This window comes from Neopsephotus bourkii, unplaced genomic scaffold, assembly GCF_033783945.1.
Source record: "Neopsephotus bourkii isolate Nb327-2 ecotype Australia unplaced genomic scaffold, CSIRO-AGI_Nbou_v1 NB_1773, whole genome shotgun sequence".
NCBI classification, from domain to species: Eukaryota; Metazoa; Chordata; class Aves; order Psittaciformes; family Psittacidae; genus Neopsephotus; species Neopsephotus bourkii.
In genome coordinates this window covers 25,961-46,039 of record NW_026902247.1, presented here as the reverse complement: position 1 = coordinate 46,039, position 20,079 = coordinate 25,961, and the positions used below count along the sequence as shown (strand labels likewise).

At 41.0% G+C, this 20,079-nt stretch overlaps 1 protein-coding gene across 1 annotated transcript in view; it reads right to left on the bottom strand.

Annotated features, from left to right (window-relative positions):
- The window catches only part of LOC133226223 (netrin receptor DCC-like), a gene marked incomplete at its 3' end in the record, with an annotated part of 93,808 nt that extends 74,025 nt beyond the window's left edge, over positions 1 to 19,783 (bottom strand). The window contains exon 1 of the mRNA XM_061379471.1: positions 19,496 to 19,783. Coding sequence (XP_061235455.1) covers positions 19,496 to 19,691 — 196 coding nt within the window. The remainder of the gene's footprint in view (positions 1 to 19,495) is intronic.
- Between the last annotated feature and the right edge of the window lie 296 nt (positions 19,784 to 20,079).

Sequence of the window (20,079 nt, the reverse complement as noted above, 5' to 3'; positions counted from 1 at the left end):
CATCCACTTGAAAAACACCCAAACCACTGAACAAAACAAAACAATATTCTTTTTGTAGGGAATGGGGGATATTAAACATCTGATCAATAACGGGCCCCAGAGACCACAGCTTTCATGGATTCTTACTGATGGGAAAAATAGAAAATCACTGTGCAAAAATATAAAAAGATTTGTATCAAATGGCAATCTTAGAGCTGCTTACTTGTTGAACCCAAAGGAGCAATTTGAAGGCAGACAAATACCAGCTTTTGGGAAAATGAGAAAGCACTGTTTATTAAACAGTCAAAAGGACTGATATGAAAGTCAGGTCTTGGAAAGACACAGGAAATGGTACAGTCATGGCAAGAAAAGACAGGGACATACATAAGGTTAAGAGTGGTACTGGATTGCTGAGGAAAATTCAGATGAAAAAAGAGTCATACAGAAAGTGGAAGCAAGGACAGGCGGCCTGGGAAGAGTACAGGGATATTGTCCTGGAAGCTAAGGACCAGGTTAGGAAAGCTAAGGCCCACTTAGAATTAAACTTGCCTAGGGATATTAAGGCTAACAGGAAGGGATTCTACAGGTACATAGCAAATAAAAAACAGACTAGGGAGAATGTAGGCCCCTCAGGAAGCTCTCAGGTGAACTAGTTACACAGGATTTGGAGAAGGCTGAGGTTGTGAATGACTCCTTTGCCTCGGTCTTCACTGGCAAAGGCTCTGACCGCATCACCCAAGTCTTGGAAGGCAGACGCAAGGGCTGTGAGAATGAAGACCTTGGGCCCACTGTAGGAGAGGAATTGGTTCGTGACCATCTTAAAAATCTGAACATGCACAAGTCCATGGGTCCTGATGAAATCCATCCGTGGGTCCTGAAGGAGATGGCAAATGAAGTTGCTAAGCCACTGTCCATCATATTTGATAGATCATGGCAGTCAGGTGAAGTTCCCGACGGCTGGAAAAAGGGAAATATAACCTCCATTTTCAAGAAGGGGAAAACAGATGACCCGGGGAATTACAGACCAGTCAGTCTCACCTCTGTGCCTGGCAAAATCATGGGGCAGATTCTCCTGGAAGGCATGCTAAGGCACATGAAAGTCAATAAAGTCCTTGGTGACAGCCAGCATGGCTTCTCTAAGGGGAAATCCTGCCTGACCAATTTGGTGGCCTTTTATGATAGGGCTACAGAACTGATGGACAGGGGTAGAGCAGTTGATGTCATCTGTCTGGACTTGTGTAAAGCGTTCGAAACTGTCCCACATGACATCCTTGTCTCTGAATTGGAGAGACATCAATTTGATGGGTGGACCACTTGGTGGATAAAGAACTGCCTGCATGGCCGCACACAAAGAGTTGTGATCAATGGCTCCATGTCCAGCTGGACACCAGTAACAAGTGGTGTCCCTCAGGGATCAGTGTTGGGACCGGTCCTGTTCAACATCTTCGTCGCTGACATGGACAGTGGGATTGAGTGCGCGCTCAGCAAGTTTGCCAATGACGCCAAGCTGTGTGGTTCGGTTGATACACTAGAGGGAAGGAATGCCATCCAGAGGGACCTTGACACGCTTGTGAAGTGGGCTGATGCCAACCTCATGATGTTTAACCATGACAAGTGCAAGGTCCTACACCTGGGTCAGAGCAATCCCAGGCACAGGTACAGGCTGAGCAGAGAAGAGATTCAGAGCAGCCCAAGGAGAAGGACTTGGAGGTGCTGGTCAATGAGAAAATGAACATGAGCCGGCTTCAGTGTGTGCTCACAGCCCAGAAAGCCACCGTAAACTGGGCTGCATCAAAAGGAGTGTGACCAGCAGGTCGAAGGAGGTGATCCCGCCCCTCTACTCTGCTCTCATGAGACTTCACTTGGAGCATTGTGTGCAGTTCTGGTGTCCTCAACATAAAAAGGACATGGAACTGTAGGAACAAGTCCAGAGGAGGCCACAAGGATGATCAGGGGACTGGAGCACCTCCCATATGAAGACAGGCTGAGAAAGTTGGGGCTGTTCAGCCTGGATACCTCATAGCAGCCTTCCAGTATCTGAAGGGGGCATATAGGGATGCTGGGGAGGGACTCTTCATTAGGGACTGTAGTGATAGGACAAGGGGTAATGGGTTAAAACTTAAACAGGGGAAGTTTAGATTGGATATAAGGAGCAAAATCTTTACTATAAGGGTGGTGAGGCACTGGAATGGGTTGCCCAGGGAGGTTGTAAATGATCCACCCCTGGCAGTGTTCAAGGCCAGGTTGGACAAGGCCTTGGGTGATATGGTTTAGTGTTAGTTGTCCCTGTCCATGGCAGGGGGGTTGGAACTTGATGATCTTAAGGTCCTTTCCAACCCTAACTATTCTATGATTCTATGATTAACAACACTGTTTCGGAGTTGCAAGAGGGAAGTTCATAAGTAGGGCAGGTGAGAGGAGACAAGGAAAGCTTTATGTTAGGAAAACACAAAAAATGAAGAATGAAATTACTTGAAAGGTCTGAATTGAGAAGGAATAAGTAGAAAGTTCTCTGCCCCAAATTCTTGTTTGCCCTGTTTATAAGAGGCCGTCTCAGACAACCCAGGAAGCACACAAACTATATCTCTGCCTCTGCCTGCTATGGGTTGATCATCACTGAGCAGGGTACAACCTACACCCAAATCCCACCCTTTATGTGTCGAATACAAGCAAACAGAACCATAAGCTGAGGAAACCAGTTGCTGTTTAATGAGTCTGTTCCTTCTCTTGAAAATGACTTCATTTCTTACCACAGATGTTGAAAAATATGTGCTGGACCACAGCCATTAAACATTATTCCTTGTTTCTTGACACAAACATAAAAATTACACAATATAAATGAATATTCCCACAAAATTAACAACTACAAGATCTTCCAGGATCATCTCCAAGTAATTAACTGGTTCTTCCGTACAAGTAGAAAGAAACTGTAACAAGCTGCATGTGTTTGTTATAGATTTACAGCAACAGCATATTTCAATGTCTTACTGTAACCAGATGGACATGCAATTCCCAGACACTGGTAATTGCAACTGATGCAGAAGTTATCACACACAACTCAATAGCTTCCATCTGTGAAGACGTCTTAGCTGATCACAGTGATGCTTTTGGCCTGTGAATCACATGGCATCTCTTGTAATAACCACAAATACACAAATTACATTAATGTATACAATTAAAATACGTAGTAGGTAATTATCAGAAAACCAGAAGGGTTTTGGCTGGTTTGTTTTCATTTTTCTTAAAACGTCGGGTGTGCAAATATAAAAATATATGTGTAAAACCAGCAAGCAAACTAAAAACTGTAAATAACATCCAGATCTTAATACAGAAGTGTCTCCTTCCCTTCAAAAACACTCAGTTCCGAAAGCACAAAGAGGTCATCTGATTGTAATAATGATCCTAGTTAGGATGGAAGTTATGAGCAGCAGTAAGAAGCACAGCAGTAAAAATATAGGGAAATTACACCAATGAAAATTACATTTTAAGTTATAAACAGGAGATGATTAATAATTGAAACCACAGGCTTTAGCAGAATATATTTAGCTGAGAGGGTTCTTCAAATACATCTGGAATAAATGGAATTCCAGAGCTGGTATAGGCTGGGTATTAGACAAAGCTGCAAAATCCTAAGCCACACAAAACTATTTCAACACATATTACTGTGTTGTACTTGAAAGAAAAAGAAAGATAAAAAAAGCAGGACAGTGCGCTCAAATTTTACAGGGATATATAATTCATTTGTATTGCACTGGAGACTAAAAACAGCATTAATGAGTCATTACTACTGTCTTAACTACTCCAATGAAAAAAATGTTTTCATTGTAATTCTGTCACCAGTCTGAAGATCAGTTAATAACTATCATTGATTAAAGAAACATCATACTTCAACCAAAATGAAACACCAAAGTATTTTACTAGGAAGTTTTCCTCTCTCCTGTAATTTCTCTGGCAAAATTTTCAGTGTTACTGGGGGACACAATTGAATGAATATCCAAGTGAAAGGAAAGAAGTTAGCATTCAGGTATGCAGGCACACAGCTAGACCAAGTCCAAGGTTATAAAGTAAGAGGGTGCTTAAATGAGAAACTGCTGAACACTGAAAGGGCAAAGTCACTATCCAACACCAAACGGGGATTCAAATTGTTAGACAATGATAGTAGATGACAGAGGAAGGACTCAAAGGTAGGTTAAGTATTTTTTATTATTATTATTATTATTATTATAAGATCTTTTCATTAATTTAAAATTGTCAAAAATACTTTATTCTAAAATGTATGCAAAATTAGTTTTGTATTTAATGGGTAGCTACATATAATTCCAGCATGAGAAATTACCACTGCTACACATCCCTGTCATATATCTGTGTTCATCCCCATTAAAGCTTAACACTTAATAATCATCTCCTCATCTCTTGATGACCTCCCTTTTTCAACAGTTCTGATTTAGGATGGTTCCTTTTGCCTCCAGGAGACAAGTGTGCTTGTCACATGGCATTGCCTTGGGCTGGCTGCTGCTCATCTATGCTGCATTGCCTGGAGAAAGGAGAGAGTCCTGTCTCCACCATAGCACTGCTGTCACCTGCTCTTCATCATCCCCATCTGTTGCTCCATTCAAGCCTCATAAACAGAACCTAAGATTGCACTTGAGCTTTTCTGAACTCCCTAATGATACAGCTGCTAGCTGAAATGGCAGCATCTTCTCTAAAGCCCTCTATCTCCTGGAAACACAGCTACAAAGTGGATGGAAACCAGACTTGTCACTTGTGAAGCAACATTTTGCTGTTTGATCTCCACTTGACCAGAGAATGCAGAGTACAGTCAAAGTTAGCAGGCTAAAGCCACATAGCATTAAAGAAAATACCAGTTACAGGAAGGAAAAAAAAAAAAAAAAGAAGAAAATACCTTATTATTTTCAGAAAACAAGAGGGGGGAGAGAGCTGGGATTTCAAACCCATGAAGATCAGACCTTGCATGTTATTCTGGTAAGTCTCCTTCAGGAGGTGGAAACTATGCAAACCAACTGTACCACAGCAGTCACAACTGCAGTCAGTCCTGACATCCATGCAGTGAAGAATCAGTTTTACTACCAGAGAGGTCTGGATAGAATAACTAACACATTTAGTTTAAGAATCAAGAAGCAAACACACAGCTTTAATGACACACAGTGCTATTTAGTGAGGAAGACTGACATGCTATCACAGACTATTCAAGTTGATATATCACAACCCTGGGCTTTGTGCCACCTTCCAAAAAACAGAGATGGCCTAAAACCAGAGCTCAGTAAGTAGAACACAAAAGACAGTGTTATCAGGAGCTACAACTACTCAACCATAGCCCTACAAGGAACCAAGGAGTCTTGTAAAGCACCTTTTCCTCAGGAAGGGCATCCACAATTTCCTCTCAGAGCTGTGATCTGTCTTGGGTAATCACATGGTGTTAGATGTTAAAAGAATTCACTGACCAAAAAGCCTGTGGGATCATGGAGTGCAATCTTCTGCAGAAGAGTGTTATGCTGAAGGTGGTATGGTCTCCACTCACATATGCTTGGCAGTGGAAAAAATACACAAAATAAAAATTGATCAGTAATAATAAAAAACAAAAATAAAAATAAATCACTAAATGCGTTCTGAGAAAACCCTACAAAAATACGCATCAGTGATATAACAGACCTGGTGAGATGCTCAGGCCTTTTTGTGGGCTGAAGGAAGTGGAACACATCTAGTGCCCAGGCAGCAATTTCAGTATGTGATTCAGACTTGCCTGATTAAAAACTAGCTCCTCACCATTGCACAAGTGCAACCAGTTATTTTGAGCTGAGAAATAGAAAAAGATCAGCCCAGCAAATTAAATTTTTACATTCGAGGGAAAGGAAAAGTAAGTGAGTAGATTTTTAAGACTAAAGGGTCATTAAATCTTGGGTTTTGTATAGACAGGCCACAAAATCACACCCGTCCTGAGCTCAAGGAAAGTGTCCAGTTCTGATTATAAAGATATCCAACGTCTCATTAAACCCTTCTCCACTTGATTGAAGAGCACTCAGTGTATTTTCCCTGACAAGGTACTTGTACGCTATAATCAAGCCCACATAATCAACTAACTGTGGATCAGCTTGAGCAGATGAGAAATTCTTCACATGAAACCCTGGCCTATTAGAAGCATTGGGCTTGTTTCAGCCGTGGTTTAAGCTCTTGGGCAAAAATGTGTCTTTTGTGCCCTGATCTCATGGCAATGCCCCCATCCACTGGGATGTGACCCGACACCTCTTGGTCTTTTCCAGCATTAGCTTTCCAAGGAAAATTCTTTGATTGTGACCACATGGAGCAAGCTGCTCCCACCTACAGGCCATAGACCCCCATTACTGCCTATGCTCACAGCACATGCTTGGAGCCTGGTGCCAATGGAAATCAGGGCTGCACTGCCTTCCCAAACTGCAGAGCACCTACCACATCAACATGAGTCAACAATTTTCTATATATTATTGTTTAAGAACAGGCAATTCTAAAAAATTCCTAAAAAAGTCTAAAAAACCCTAAAACCAATTAAGAAGCTGTGAGCTGTAGGAACTTACTTTCCCTGAACAAAGCAAAACCTCTCATTTCATAGTTAGCCTTTTTCTTGAGCACACAATGTGCAGTAATGAGGCACAGCTATAGGTATATTTTCCATGCTCATTAAGTTAGTGACACATAGTTGATATTCAAAGCCACAAACAGGATCTGTGAATGTGTGTGTGATTCCAATAGTCCCCACTGCACTGATACCTGAGAATACCATGCTATCTGCAACAAAAAAAAAGGACATCTTCACAAGGGCTTGTTAGGAAAAGTCTATTTGTCTCCTTCTTACAGATGGTTGATGGAACAATCAAGATCTTTTGTCATGTAACTGAGGACATATATGTACTCAGCAGCAATGACTAGCTTTGAATTAGATTCTTATGTTGAAGGCATAGCTTCTGCCATAATTTACCAGCATCAATCACTGATGGCTCTCTCAACAAACCATCAGATTTGTGACACTGCATTGATACAAGCTGACGAAATACTTAACTCTCGTGCCAAGTTGGTCTTAAGCAAATGGAACTAAAGGCAATGCGATTTGTTTCTGTCTTCCAAGGAAAATTAAGTTGCAAGCAGTTCACTAGGATTCAGCTATAGAAATGCAGTTCTTCGGCACTTGAAAAGAAAAACACTACTGCAGCAGTTTAGCTACATTATGTATTGAATAAAAGAAACTCTTCCATAAAAATGTGTTGCCTCCTGTTGTATGGGATCTCACTGTGCTAAGCTACTTTGTGCTACAGCACTTTTGTGTTCTTCTATTGATGAAAGACTCCCATCACATCATACTCATGAAAATATTTTCTGAATGTATTTGAGTAACATTACACTTTACCAGTACAATTTTGTTGGATTTTTTATTGCAGTAATTTTTGTACTGCAAACTGAGATGCCTCTAATGTGACACTGATGTGACAGACTATCTCTAAGAGTCTGTAGTCACATTTCTAAATTTAATTAAAAGACACAAAGATTTATACCAAATAAAACCCAATTTTGCTTTCTGTTTTCAGTGAAGAAAGGCCATCAAAATCCCCCAACCTGATCTCACCATCGTGCCTGGAGGCTGAACACTTAATCCCAAGGAGAAAGCAAGGGTTATGTGTGAACAGCATTAGAGAAATCTGTCATTAAAATGATACCGATCTCTCAATCTACAGAACACATTAAAATGTATAGCCAGAATGCAGCACTACTTTGGAATTTTGTGGGTTTGCCTCCACCTCATTTTTAATGCTTCATCCCTTCTGCCCTGCCCAAAACCACAAGCCTGGCTCAGCAAAGCTCTGGAATGTGTCATGACCAGGGGCATCTAAGTAGTAAGACACACAAAGACTTCAACATTAGCACCAACACTCATCAGGGCATGAAGGCATTCTTCTTACCATAGTGACTTCAAAATACATTAACTAAAGTGCAAGGGAAACTGTGACAAGTCACTGCTGGAATTTGAGACTGTACATCAGGAGTCCTATTTCCAACTTTAATGGTGATTTCTTTTGAGACACTCATCCATAATGAAGACAAAAATATTTACAGGCCTTTGACTTACTCTTTTTGATCCTTTGGTAAAGGAGTAATATAAAATTTATTAATGCAGGCATAGAGAAGGGTCACTGCTGGTTTGTATTTACAAGACAAAAGGAGGAAGGTTTTTCTCTAGCCATTAAAATTTTAGAGGCAAAATTGAAACAGAATGAGGAACTGTTCCACAACTGCATTATCTTCTACTCTGAAAAAGGAGAACACAGCTGAGTTGAGACTGTGGCAACACTTTCACACTCTTACTTTCAGCTGATCATCGGAGTTTTGGCAGGCATTACTTGGTCCTACATCGTCCTTGAGATGCAAAGACGCAAATGATTAAAGAACAGTGTCTTGATCCAGGTAATTGCAGAATACAGGGAAGAACCTAGTACAAGATTTTGAATGCAGTGATAAGTGAATATAACTGAAGAGGAAAAAGATTTTACTACCAGTCTGAGTCTGTTTTGAGATCAAAAGAAAAAATTAAAATAATTAAAAAAAAAAAAGAAAAAGACTGGGTTACTCAATTTTTAGAAACAAGTAGCAGCCCCAAACTGATTCACAGTTTTCAAATGGTAAACAGGAAAACCTTTTAAACAATTTTTATGGCCATTTCCCAAACCTCCTCCAAACCTCCTGCAGCATTTCTGAAAATGTGGTCCCTAGTGAGGCATACTCCATCACATGGACCTCAGCATGTCATCACACATCTACTGCACCATGACCCAGACATCATTGCCATTTTCTTCACTGGGACCTCATTCGTCTCTCACTGCACTGTTTCACCTTTGTTCTGTCAACTACCCACAATGAACCACAAGATGCTTGTCACAGGGAAGCATTTGCTCCAGGCCCTAGACTCTCCTATGACATGGCCAATAGGACCCATCACATTAAAATTCTTTTTTTTTTTTTTTTTTTTTAAATTCTGACCCATTTATAAATTTTTTTCTAGAGAGACACATTCTTTGGTATTCACCACCACTGTGATACATGCAGACAACTTCAACTGTAGTTTTGTTGTTTTATCCTGTATTAGAGAGTACTTTATCAAGAATACATCCCTGGTTCTTAGTGAGGACTCCGACTAAAAAAATAAGCACTTGTTCCATAACTATTTCTATTTGGAGGCTTGATAGGTAGAAATCTGATTTAGCACACAGATCCTTTACTGATTTTCAGTGTCTCTCTTGTTGTTGTAGGCAAGAAACCCACCCAGAAATAACAGAATCACAGAATGGTTTGGGTTGGAAGGGACTTTAAAGATCATCTAGTTCCAACCCCTGCCATCAGCAGGCACACCTTCCAATCTACTATAATGATAAAGTTCATAACCAAAAATTATGTTAACATCATCTGTTTTCATACACTGATAGTGAATGGTTTTAATTGCATGGATCATTCTATTATTTTGTGCGTCAGGGATGGCAGCCTGGCACACCATCAGGTACTCAATGGTTGATTTGTTCCACACCACTGGAACCTTCAGTATTCAAAATTTATGGTCAAGAATTAACAGCCCTGAGAATTTCCCAGCTCCTTCAGGAACTATATTTTTATTTAGATACAATGACCTGAAAACATCTGGTTTTGGAACAGCTTTTCAAGCCACTCATGTCAAGATAGTACTAAGTTCATGAGTGCACTCATGTCAACACTAGTACTTGAAATCATGAGATGGTTGAGTTTGAGATCCTCAGGACAGTGAGAACAGCGTGCAGCAAGCTCACTGCCCTGGACTTCAAGAGAGCAGACTTTGGCCTCTTCAAGAACCTGCATAGTAAGGTTCCATGGGATATAGCCCTAGAGGGCAGGGGGGCCCAAAACTGTTGGTTGATATTCAAGGATCACCTGCTACAAGCTCAGGAGTGTTGCATCCCAACTAGAAGGAAGTGCAGCAGGAGGGCCAGAGACCTCCTTGGATGGATAAGGAGCTGCTGAGGAAACTTAGAGGGGGGGGGGGGAAAGAGGCTTATTAAAGGTGGAAGCAAGGACAGGTGGCCTGGGAAGAATACAGGGATGTTGTCCAGGAAGCTAGGGACCAGGTTAGGAAAGCTAAGGCCCAGTTAGAATTAAACTTGGCTAGTGTCATGGTTTAAACCCAGCCAGACAACTTGTGCACTCACTCCCAGTGAGTGGTGCCAGGCTGGAAGCAATCGAGGCCCACGTTAGTCCCCCCACTTCCCCACTCCCAGAGGGATGGGGAGGAGAATCGAAAGACTGCAACTCCCACGGGCTGAGATAAGAACCGTCTAGCAACTAATGTACAATACGAATCACCACCGCTACCACCAACGACAATGATAAGAGAAAATAGCAAGGGAAAGGAGTACAATACCACGCACCGAACAACAAGTCCGACCCGGCAGCCCCCCGGTCCTTCCGGGTAACTCCCAGTTCCCCCCTGGGCATGACATGCTGTAGTATGGAATACCTCCTTGGTCAGTTTGGGTCAGGTGTCCTGTCTCTGCTTCCTCCTGACTTCCCCTCCTCCCTGGCAGAGCATGAGGCTCACAAAGTCCTTGGCCAAACCAAAACATCATTTTTATCAACTTTGTTCCCAGCCCGAAAGTCAAAACACAGCACTGCACCAGCTACCAAGAAGGAGAAAAAAAAAAATGACTGCTACTGCTAAACCCAGGACAGCTGGGGATGTGAAAGATAACAGGAAAGGATTCTATAGGTACACTGTGAAAAAGACAGACTAGGGACAACGTGGGCCATGTCCAGAAACTATCAGGAGAACTGGCTACCCTGGGTTTGGAGAAGGGTGCGGATTTCAATGACTTTTTTACCTTTGTCTTCACTGGCAAATGCTCTGACCACAACACCCAAGTCTTGAAAGGCAGACGCAGGGACTGTGAGAATAAAGACCCTAGGCCTACTGCATGAGAGGATCTGGTTCGAGACCATCCTAAGACCCTGACCATACACAAGTCCATGGGACCTAATGAAATCTATCCACAGGTCCTGAAAGAGCTGGCAAATAAAGTTGCTAAGCTGCTGTCCATCATATTTGAAAAACCGTGGCAGTCAGGTGAAGTTCTCGATGAGTGGAAAAAGGGAAATATAACCCCCATTTTCAAGAAGGTGAAAATGGATGACCCAGGGAATTACAGACTGGTTAGCAAGTTTGCCGATGACACCAAGCTGTGTGGTTCGGTTGATACACTGGAGGGAAGGAATGCCATCCAGAGGGACCTTGACACCCTTGTGAGGTGGGCTGATGCCAACCTCATGAAGTTTAACCATGACGAGTGCAAGGTCCTACACCTGGGTGGGAGCAATCCCAGACACAGCTACAGGTTGCGCAGAGAAGAGATTCAGGGCACCCCAAAGAGAAGGACTTGGGGTGCTGGTCGATGAGAAAATGAACATGAGCTGGCTTCAGTGTGCGCTCGCAGCCCAGAAAGCCAACCGTATCCTGGGCTGCATCAAAAGGAGCGTGACCAGCAGGTCGAAGGAGGTGATCCTGCCCATCTACTCTGCTCTCGTGAGACCTCACTTGGAGTATTGTGTGCAGTTCTGGTGTCCTCAACATAAAAAGGACATGGAACTGTAGGAACAAGTCCAGAGGAGGCCACGAGGATGATCAGGGACTGGAGCACCTCCCATATGAAGACAGCCTGAGAAAGTTGGGGCTGTTCAGCCTGGAGAAGAGAAGGATGCATGGAGACCTCATAGCAACCTTATAGTAACTGAAGGGGCCTACAAGGATGCTGGGGATGGACTCTTCACTAGAGACTGCAGTGACAGGACAAGGGGTAATGGTTTAAAACTTAAACAGGGGACGTTTAGATTGGATATAAGGAGGAAATTCTTTCCTGTTAGGGTGGTGAGGCACTGGAATAGGTTTCCCAGGGAGGTTGTGAATGCTCCATCCCTGGCAGTGTTCAAGGCCAGGTTGGACAGAGTCTTGGGTGACATGGTTTAGTGTGAGGTGTTCCTGCCCATGGCAGGGGGCTTGGAACTTGATCATCTTAAGGTTCTTTCCAGCCCTAACTATTCTATGATTCTATGATTCTAATTTTTTCTTAATGTAAAAATACTCAATGCCATATGTACAAGCCCCTTAAAAAAAAAAAAATCAGTATTTCCTTTTTTGAGAAATTTTGTAAATACTGAAACAAGTTGTGCCATTTTCAGCCACGCATAGCATTGTTGTTTCAATTACATCTGAAAAACATTTGTACCCTGAACTTTGGTAATTCTTGATACCTTTCATGTCTTTGATTCCTTTGAGTCTCGACAAACTGGGAGGAGGGGAATTTAATTCGTAATTATTATTATCAGATTACTTGTTCCAATTTTTATATTTTTCTTATTTCTTCATAACTAGATTTTGGGCAGTTTCAATTAAGTCTGCCTTTCCTTTTAGTGTGTTACAGTAACTTTCTATTTTGTATATCAAAATATACTTGTAACTCCCCAACAGCCATTTGCTTCCTTCCACTTAAATACCCTCTGGCTGTTAATCTGACTTATGCAAGGGTAATTCTCTTCTGATTATAAGAGATAATTTTATGGAAGGCAGTAGTGATGAGATAGATGCATATGTTTTCCCGGCAAATTGAGTTGGTAGCCAGAGAAGAAAGCAATGTGTTTCATGCAATTAAAAATATTAAATAAAAAAAAAAATTAATCAAGAGTTTGTAAAACAACAAGCTTAGCTACAACTTTTAGTTGCATCCATCACCTCTGGTGTGTAGTATACGTAACAGTCGTAGACATTCATACCTTATTAGTATGTTATTATTAGTAGTATGAGATAATATTCCATATTAAAGCTCTAGTTACACTACTTAGCATGCAACAAATCTCAAAGTGGGAATGCAAAGGCTGTTCCAACACTGCAGAATTCCCTTTTGTTTTGTATTCTTTGTGAACTGCATTTTAAGAGCGGAACTCGTAATAAATTTAAAGTGACCTTTCTTGTTCTCCCTCTATACCGAAATTTGCAATCCAGCCTACGCTCTGCTATCCGCCAGTGCCAGCCTCCTCAAGCAACCTCAGTTCCATAAGGACCACCATATAAAAGGAACCTCCCAAAACAACTTACACTTTCAAATACATTCAGAAATAAATGACATCATATTCTTAATGCCCTTGTTCTGAACTCAATCTGTGCTTCAAATACAAGTGCTAAACCCAATCCCTATTTAAAGCAACCACTGAAACCCTTATGCATAAATAAATAAATGCAATTTTCATAAATAAAAACACTTAATCTGGCAACCAGCCAGAGATTTGCTGAGCAAATGGGTCTTCAGTGGATATGAGTTATTCTCCTTGTGGTTGCATTGATCCTGACATCAGCTCCACGCTAAGAGGACACACTGACTTGTACCTACATCTCTGCCAGCCTGCTCTTTTTTATTTCCAACTAGGAAAGACACTGTAACATGGGAAATGGATATTTACATGTATTATGTAAGAGATTACTTAAACACTAATCAGATTTATCTAAGGGAGAGAGGCAAAATAGCTCATTCCCCAGGATTATTAATAAGAATTTTAAATTTAACCTTTAGCGGGTTTTAGTGAAAGGTCAGAATACAGCTAGCTTATAAAGTGACATCAACAGCGCTATTCGTTTGGACAGCTGGCAGCGAGGATAACCCAGATACTAGAAGTTATTATGTGGATATTTTGTAACTAGGATTTTACCTCGTAGGAACACACGTGGAAAGATAATAGCATGTGTAAATGTGTGAATATTCCCACGCTGCTGCCTTTTTGAACTTGTCTTTAACTGATGACATCAGAGGGTATACTTACTAAATAAGAAAGCATTTTTACCCCCAGCTGATCCTAATATGACCAATACCAGAAGAAAAATCGGAGTAATTACACTATTGCTAAGTAACACATCTTGCTCTGTGACAGGACATGCCCCATCCAAATAGTTCTCCTCTAATGAGGTAAAAATGAAGCCTTTAATAAGAATTACACCAGTTCAGAGGCACAAATGATGCCTGTGCTTGGTGCACTGCTCAGGACAAGGCCATTGATCCATCTGTTGCTTGGTTTGAGAGGCAGGAGAAGCAGCAGCAACTAAAAATCCATCCTTGATTTAAACGCTATGGATGGAAAATCCAGCACAGAAAACAAACAGTTCCAATGGCTATTGCTGGGTTTAAGTGTTTTATTTCTTTTTTATGTTTGCAAGAATGTAGCTCCAGTTTCTAGTCATTAGTTTTTCATGTAGTTCATAAAAATGTTTCAGGTTAAAGAGCCTTACTCCCACCAAGTAAGTGCTTAGAGAACACACTAGCAGCAAGTCTATAAAGCTCTCCTTGATAAAGTTTAAAATTTCCCAAGTGTTTACCAAAAGGCAGGCTATGTACAGTAAAAACTGCAATTCTTTTTTGAACTATCATTAATTTATCAACATTCACTCCCTCAGTTCATATTGGGTTGGTATTCACGTAAGAGAAATGCCTTGCAGAGCATCCTCAGCTCTGAACAGAGGCATTGCACACTTGCATGCATCACCTTGCTGGTAAAAGAGCATCAAAATACATGTGGTAGAAAATGAGTTCAGCTTATGTCACAGTCTGGAACCATCTGTGAAGGGAAACACTTCTGGCATTGTGCATCACACCTGCAACTTGTGCACCTAGAGGTAACACTGTTTCTGATGGTGTTTTTTTGTGGTAATTTTGTTCTTGTTGTTTGGTTGGGTTTCCATATGTACTGATTGGAATTAGGGCAAGCACCACTGCAGAAAATAGGCACTGGAGAACATAAATGTGAAACTGGTTAGATTTAAAAAGAAAAACAAAAAAATCACAAGTTCAGTATTTATTTTAAATTAGCCACGTCTACTGGAAATCTGTTTTCATCAAAGAATAAACACTCATAAGCACTATCTGTCGAGGTTAAGAATAAGTTAAAAATCCAACTTAGATAACTATTGGCCAAAATGGAATGTAAGCCCACACTGGGATCCTCCCAGGGTATAAAAGATAGAACAATTCTTGTAAGTTATCTCTGTACCTGATAGAAGTGTGTGGTGTGAAAACCTGGTGGCTGAACTTTGAAGAGATTTGTGTTTCCGCTTAGCCGGACCCTCCTTAGGACTAAGTTTAACTGTAAAACTCATATTGAACAACAGACTCAGACCAAACAGCATCACTCAGTATATTCCAGGTGTTTCATTTCCCATAGACATATAACGTATCGGATGTCCTCAGATGAGATGCTTCCTGTACTAACACGACTATTGAGAATCATATATCATAGACTGGTTTGTGTTGGAAGGGACATTAAAACTCACCCATCTCCACTCCCTCCACCAGAGCAGGCTGCTCCAAGCTCTGTCCAACCTGGCCTTGAACACTGTCAGGGATGGGGCAGCCACAGCTTCTCTATCAGGCTAAGACAGTGATAACTGCCAAACTCTGCCAGCACTACGATGTCATATTTAAATAAACCCAACATCACAACTGCTTTTACTTTAAAAAGTGGAGTTGCTTAAGCATCAAAGCAAACCTGAGCTCATGGGGCAACTTCTGTTGCATGCAGTTCCTTAAACACAACCATCAACCTCTCACTCCTAGTTTCTTCTCATGAGATCCATTTCAATTTGGTCCTTTTTGCTGCTGTTACCCTTCTCTCTTCAGAAGTGCAACAGTGAGGAAGGAGCTGAATCACACAGCAGCAACCAAGATCTGCTTGCCTTAAATATGAAGGAATTACATGATATTGTTACTGTTATCTTGCACTGCAGCTCAGCATACAAACTCGGAGACTAGAAGGAACCTTCATAATAGACAAGAGTACAGTGGCAGATTACCTGAACAGCTAATGATAAATGCAAGATCATTATTTATAGAGAATTTATAGCTTTCAGGCACCAAACTACTCATTTTTTCCTTTTAAAATCCCTCTGTATTTCTGAAGTGTGCAGAACTCCCAAAGAAACTTACTCATTAATTTACAAAAGCATTGAAATCTATATATAGAATTATAAATTCTATAAATTAATTCCTCAGTACTGGTTTGTATAAGATCTTTTGTCCCCTCTTTTTTTTTTTTTTTTTTTTTTTTTGGTACTGTAACATTATTTCCTCAAAATTAATTGAGTACATGTAGTTATCTGAATATCTATTTTCTCATATTTTCAGTATTTGCTGTTGCTTTATTTTTTTACACTTTTTTGGCCAGGATTAAGTTTCTGGACCCCAGAGAAAACAACAGCACTTCAATTAGAAAGCTGAAAAATATGCATTTGGAATGAGCTTTCTGCAAAAAGCTGCAATAGCCACTCTTATAATTAACAGTAATAGATGAAACCTGACATGTTGAAAACTCCTCAAAATTTTTGCTCAGGTTCACTGGGGCTTTTTTAACAAACACTCTTCAAAATCTCCTCTCATACGGCCCATGTACTCCCACATGTATATGGTTTCTGATGGAGGATTTAGTGAGGCTGGAGCTGTTTGTAAAATGCGTTTATTGATCAGCCCTATCAGAGCCTCCCCAGGCAGAATCAAACTACATAAAGGAAACACGCTTGCAAATGGTCACTTTTCCAGTCTCTTTTAGTTATCAAAGATTAAACTTCATGCCTAGTGCCTTGCCCCACCTTTCCAACACATTAAGTGCCTACAAAAAACTCCTCTTTGGTACAGAGGTTGAAGGTTCAACTATTCTTTCGTTAACATGTCGGGTTAAACTACAAACTTGGGTCTGTTAGGGTGAATTTCACTTTTTTATCCAGTAAAGTGGTAATACCTGTATCCAAATACTTTGTTTTTCTAACCTGTATTCATGTTGGATGATCAATTTTTCTAGCAAGAGGAGATACAGAAAACTCCAGACTCACCATGATGTCAGATCAAATATTTCAGCCACAGGCTCTTTGACTAAATAAACTAAATGACAAAAGATATTTATCCCCCATTCTTTTTTCTTGTATTACCTTTGGAAGCTATAGAGAACATCAGAAATTATTTGCCAGGATTGTGGTCAGTTTTACCATAGATCCTGACAGATATGCTTTGTATTCAAATAAATCACTAACACTGTCTGTGGAAGAAGCAGCATTTTAAAAATACAGAATTATGATATACTACCTAAACTTATTTTTTTTTTGTTTTGTTGCTTATTCCTCTGAATAGGATTTAAGGCTTTTTCTTTTTTTTTTTTTTTTCTTCTCCTTACTAACCAGGGGAAAAAGGCCAACAAGAGTATTCTGCCTCCACTAATTATGGTATAGGAGAGCTGCAACGGAAGACTCATTTCTACCAACAAGCAAAAATAGGAAAGGCAGAATTATCAGCAAAGTATCGGAGAGTTCTGAACCATCAAAGCGTGCACATGAGAACAAGATTCCCAAGAGGCTCAATAAGATCTGAATTTTTGTTTCAGGAGCAGCACTCATTTGTTTTAAGAGCTGCTGTCTGCTCACATTATCCTGAAATGAGACCTTGTGCTGCTTGCCCTAAGCCAAAGTCTGACAGACTCCACTAGTTCCTTGTTTTATATTTTCCTCATTATTTGCTTCAGTGTTTCCCTGGTATAAAATTTTAACATGCCAGGAAGAGATAAATTAATTCCTCTCTCTCCTATAGACAGCCTGAGAGAGGCCATTTAACCAGGATGTTAATGACCAAAATTGGGATAAGGAAGAAACATCAATCCATCCGCAAATGATCAGAAATGTATATGCTTGGCAAATTAACAATACCCTGAGGAGCTGAGGAGGCTGAAAGAAAGCTCCTAGGTCTGTCTAAAATACAAAGTTTTGTGCTTTTCTTAATTTTAATCAAGAGGAATGAAAGAACATTTTTTTTCCCTCATACAACTCATTGCTATTAATAACCACAGAGACAGGAATGTCTCAGTGCTGCCCAATGCATACTAAATGGCACAAGGCTCTAAGGCTCCTAGTAAGCCTGGAAGCCCCAAGAGCAACCACCCTGGGGCAGCCTGTTAGACAAGCAAATGGATGGGGAACAGGTCGACACTAGAGAGATCAGGTGTAAGCTCTGGTTGCAAAAAAAAACATTGGGAAAAGCCCACAGAGAACTCCAGGTGATGTGGTTTTCCCTTGTTGTGAGCTATTCTGGCTTGCATTTTGCTTTGCAGCTCCTAGAAGATCAATATTTGCTACTGAGAACATGGTTGTAGGTTTAGAGACTGAGGGGTAGGTTCTGTTTTTGGCATCAAGTCCCAGACAAAAGCATGTATTTCACCAAATTCCACTGCAATAAATCCCAGAGCTATAAATCCTACAAATGAGGATCACTTGTGTTAGTACATTGATACTTCCCCAAGGCTGATCCTGGCCTTCCCTATTCCTACAGCACTGGTAGACCATCTCAGAAATCTGAGAATCCTGCTTAGTTCACTCTCAGTGAGAAGTCTGGCAAACTAAAAACATTCATCTAGAAAATGCATTTATAAAAAATTCTAAAAACACAACCTCTCTGTCTGATTAAATTAGTGGTTATAAGTTAGCATGTAGAAGAGAAGGAGGCTTTGCAGCAACACCTTCTTCAAACCACTATTCTGGTGCTCAGTTCTTGATCCTATGCTCTGATGGCCAGTAACAATCTATTTAGCTGATGAGTTTATCAAGAGGAAGAGCAAGATGCATGTTGGCTGTGAATTTGGGTACATCATCTGCCACAACTAAACTGTGTCAGATCTCAAGCTGTGCTTTGGGTAGCTCAGATGATCACAGCAGGTACTGGAGTGTGCAAGCAACCTAACTTTGATTAGGTAAATTCAGCAGCTAGCCAGCTAGTCCCAACAGATTGTCTTCTAATCAATGGAGTGAGAGAAACTCTTCCAGAGAGTTCTCTGAGACAATAATTATTGTATTCTGAGATGGGAAGTACTTCTCTCTCTCCATTAACCATTTATAGAGACCAGCTTCATACATACCTAAATTTAGTACTTGAAGCTAGGCGACACAAATACTTTCTACAGCCCACTCCTCACCCTTGCACCCAAATGTTTCTAAAGTTCTCCAAGCTCTTCCATGTGAAAAGGAAACATGGAATCATGGAACAGTTAAGGTTTGAAAGGACCTTAAGATCATCTAGTTCAAAATGACCTGCCAAGGGTAGGGATGCCTCCCTCTGGACCATGTCACCCAAGTCCCTCTCCAGCATCTTTGTAGCCCACTTCAGATAGTGGATGCTGTTCTGAGGTCTCCACACAGCTTCTCTTCTTCAGGCTGAACAGCCCCAATGTTTTCAGCCTGTCTTTGCATAGGAGGTTTTCTAGTCCCCTTATCCTTATAGGCCTTCTCTGGACTTGGTCCAATAGAATTTGGAAGCTTGTAGAAATAGCTGGAGGGAAAGTGAGATACATCAGCCTAGCTTCCCCAGGAGAAGTCACCGCTCTTTCAGGGAACCAAAGGACAACAGATCAGGCAAGAGAAAGAGGCAGTGTTGAATTGTCCAGTTCTTACCTGCCAAAACCCTGACTTCTGCATCATTTCCAGTTCTCAAGCTGGCTGGGTTTTTCGCCAGGCACCTGTAGATCCCACTGTCCCCATGCTGCACCCTGCTGATCTGTAAAGCTCCAGAGGGCAGGACAGCCACCCGGCTGTCGGCTGAGTTCGGGAACAGGTCCTCCTGGTTTCGCTGCCAGTGCACAACGGGCATGGGCTCTCCAATGACTTCACACTTCAGCAGAATCGTGTCTCCTACAAATGCCGTGACAGATTCCGTCTGGGAAAGAAACCTCAGCGGTCCTGCAAACACAGGCAAAGTGGAAAAAAAGCAATTACATAGATGCTGAAAACTGCAGTTACCTGCTGTTTCCATGCTGATTTGGATTTTGTTAACAATCCAGGGTAAAAATACTAAAAAATTTACATGACATTCAGAAAACCACTTGGAGATTGCTATAATGGCAGGGTGACTAACACTTTCCTTTGTAAGTGACACTCATTAATAGCAAAGAAAAGATGTGTTAGCAACATAAAGAGTAACAAATTGTGCCTGAACCCACTTAGGAACAACTTTAAGAGTACAGTTACGCTATCATGCA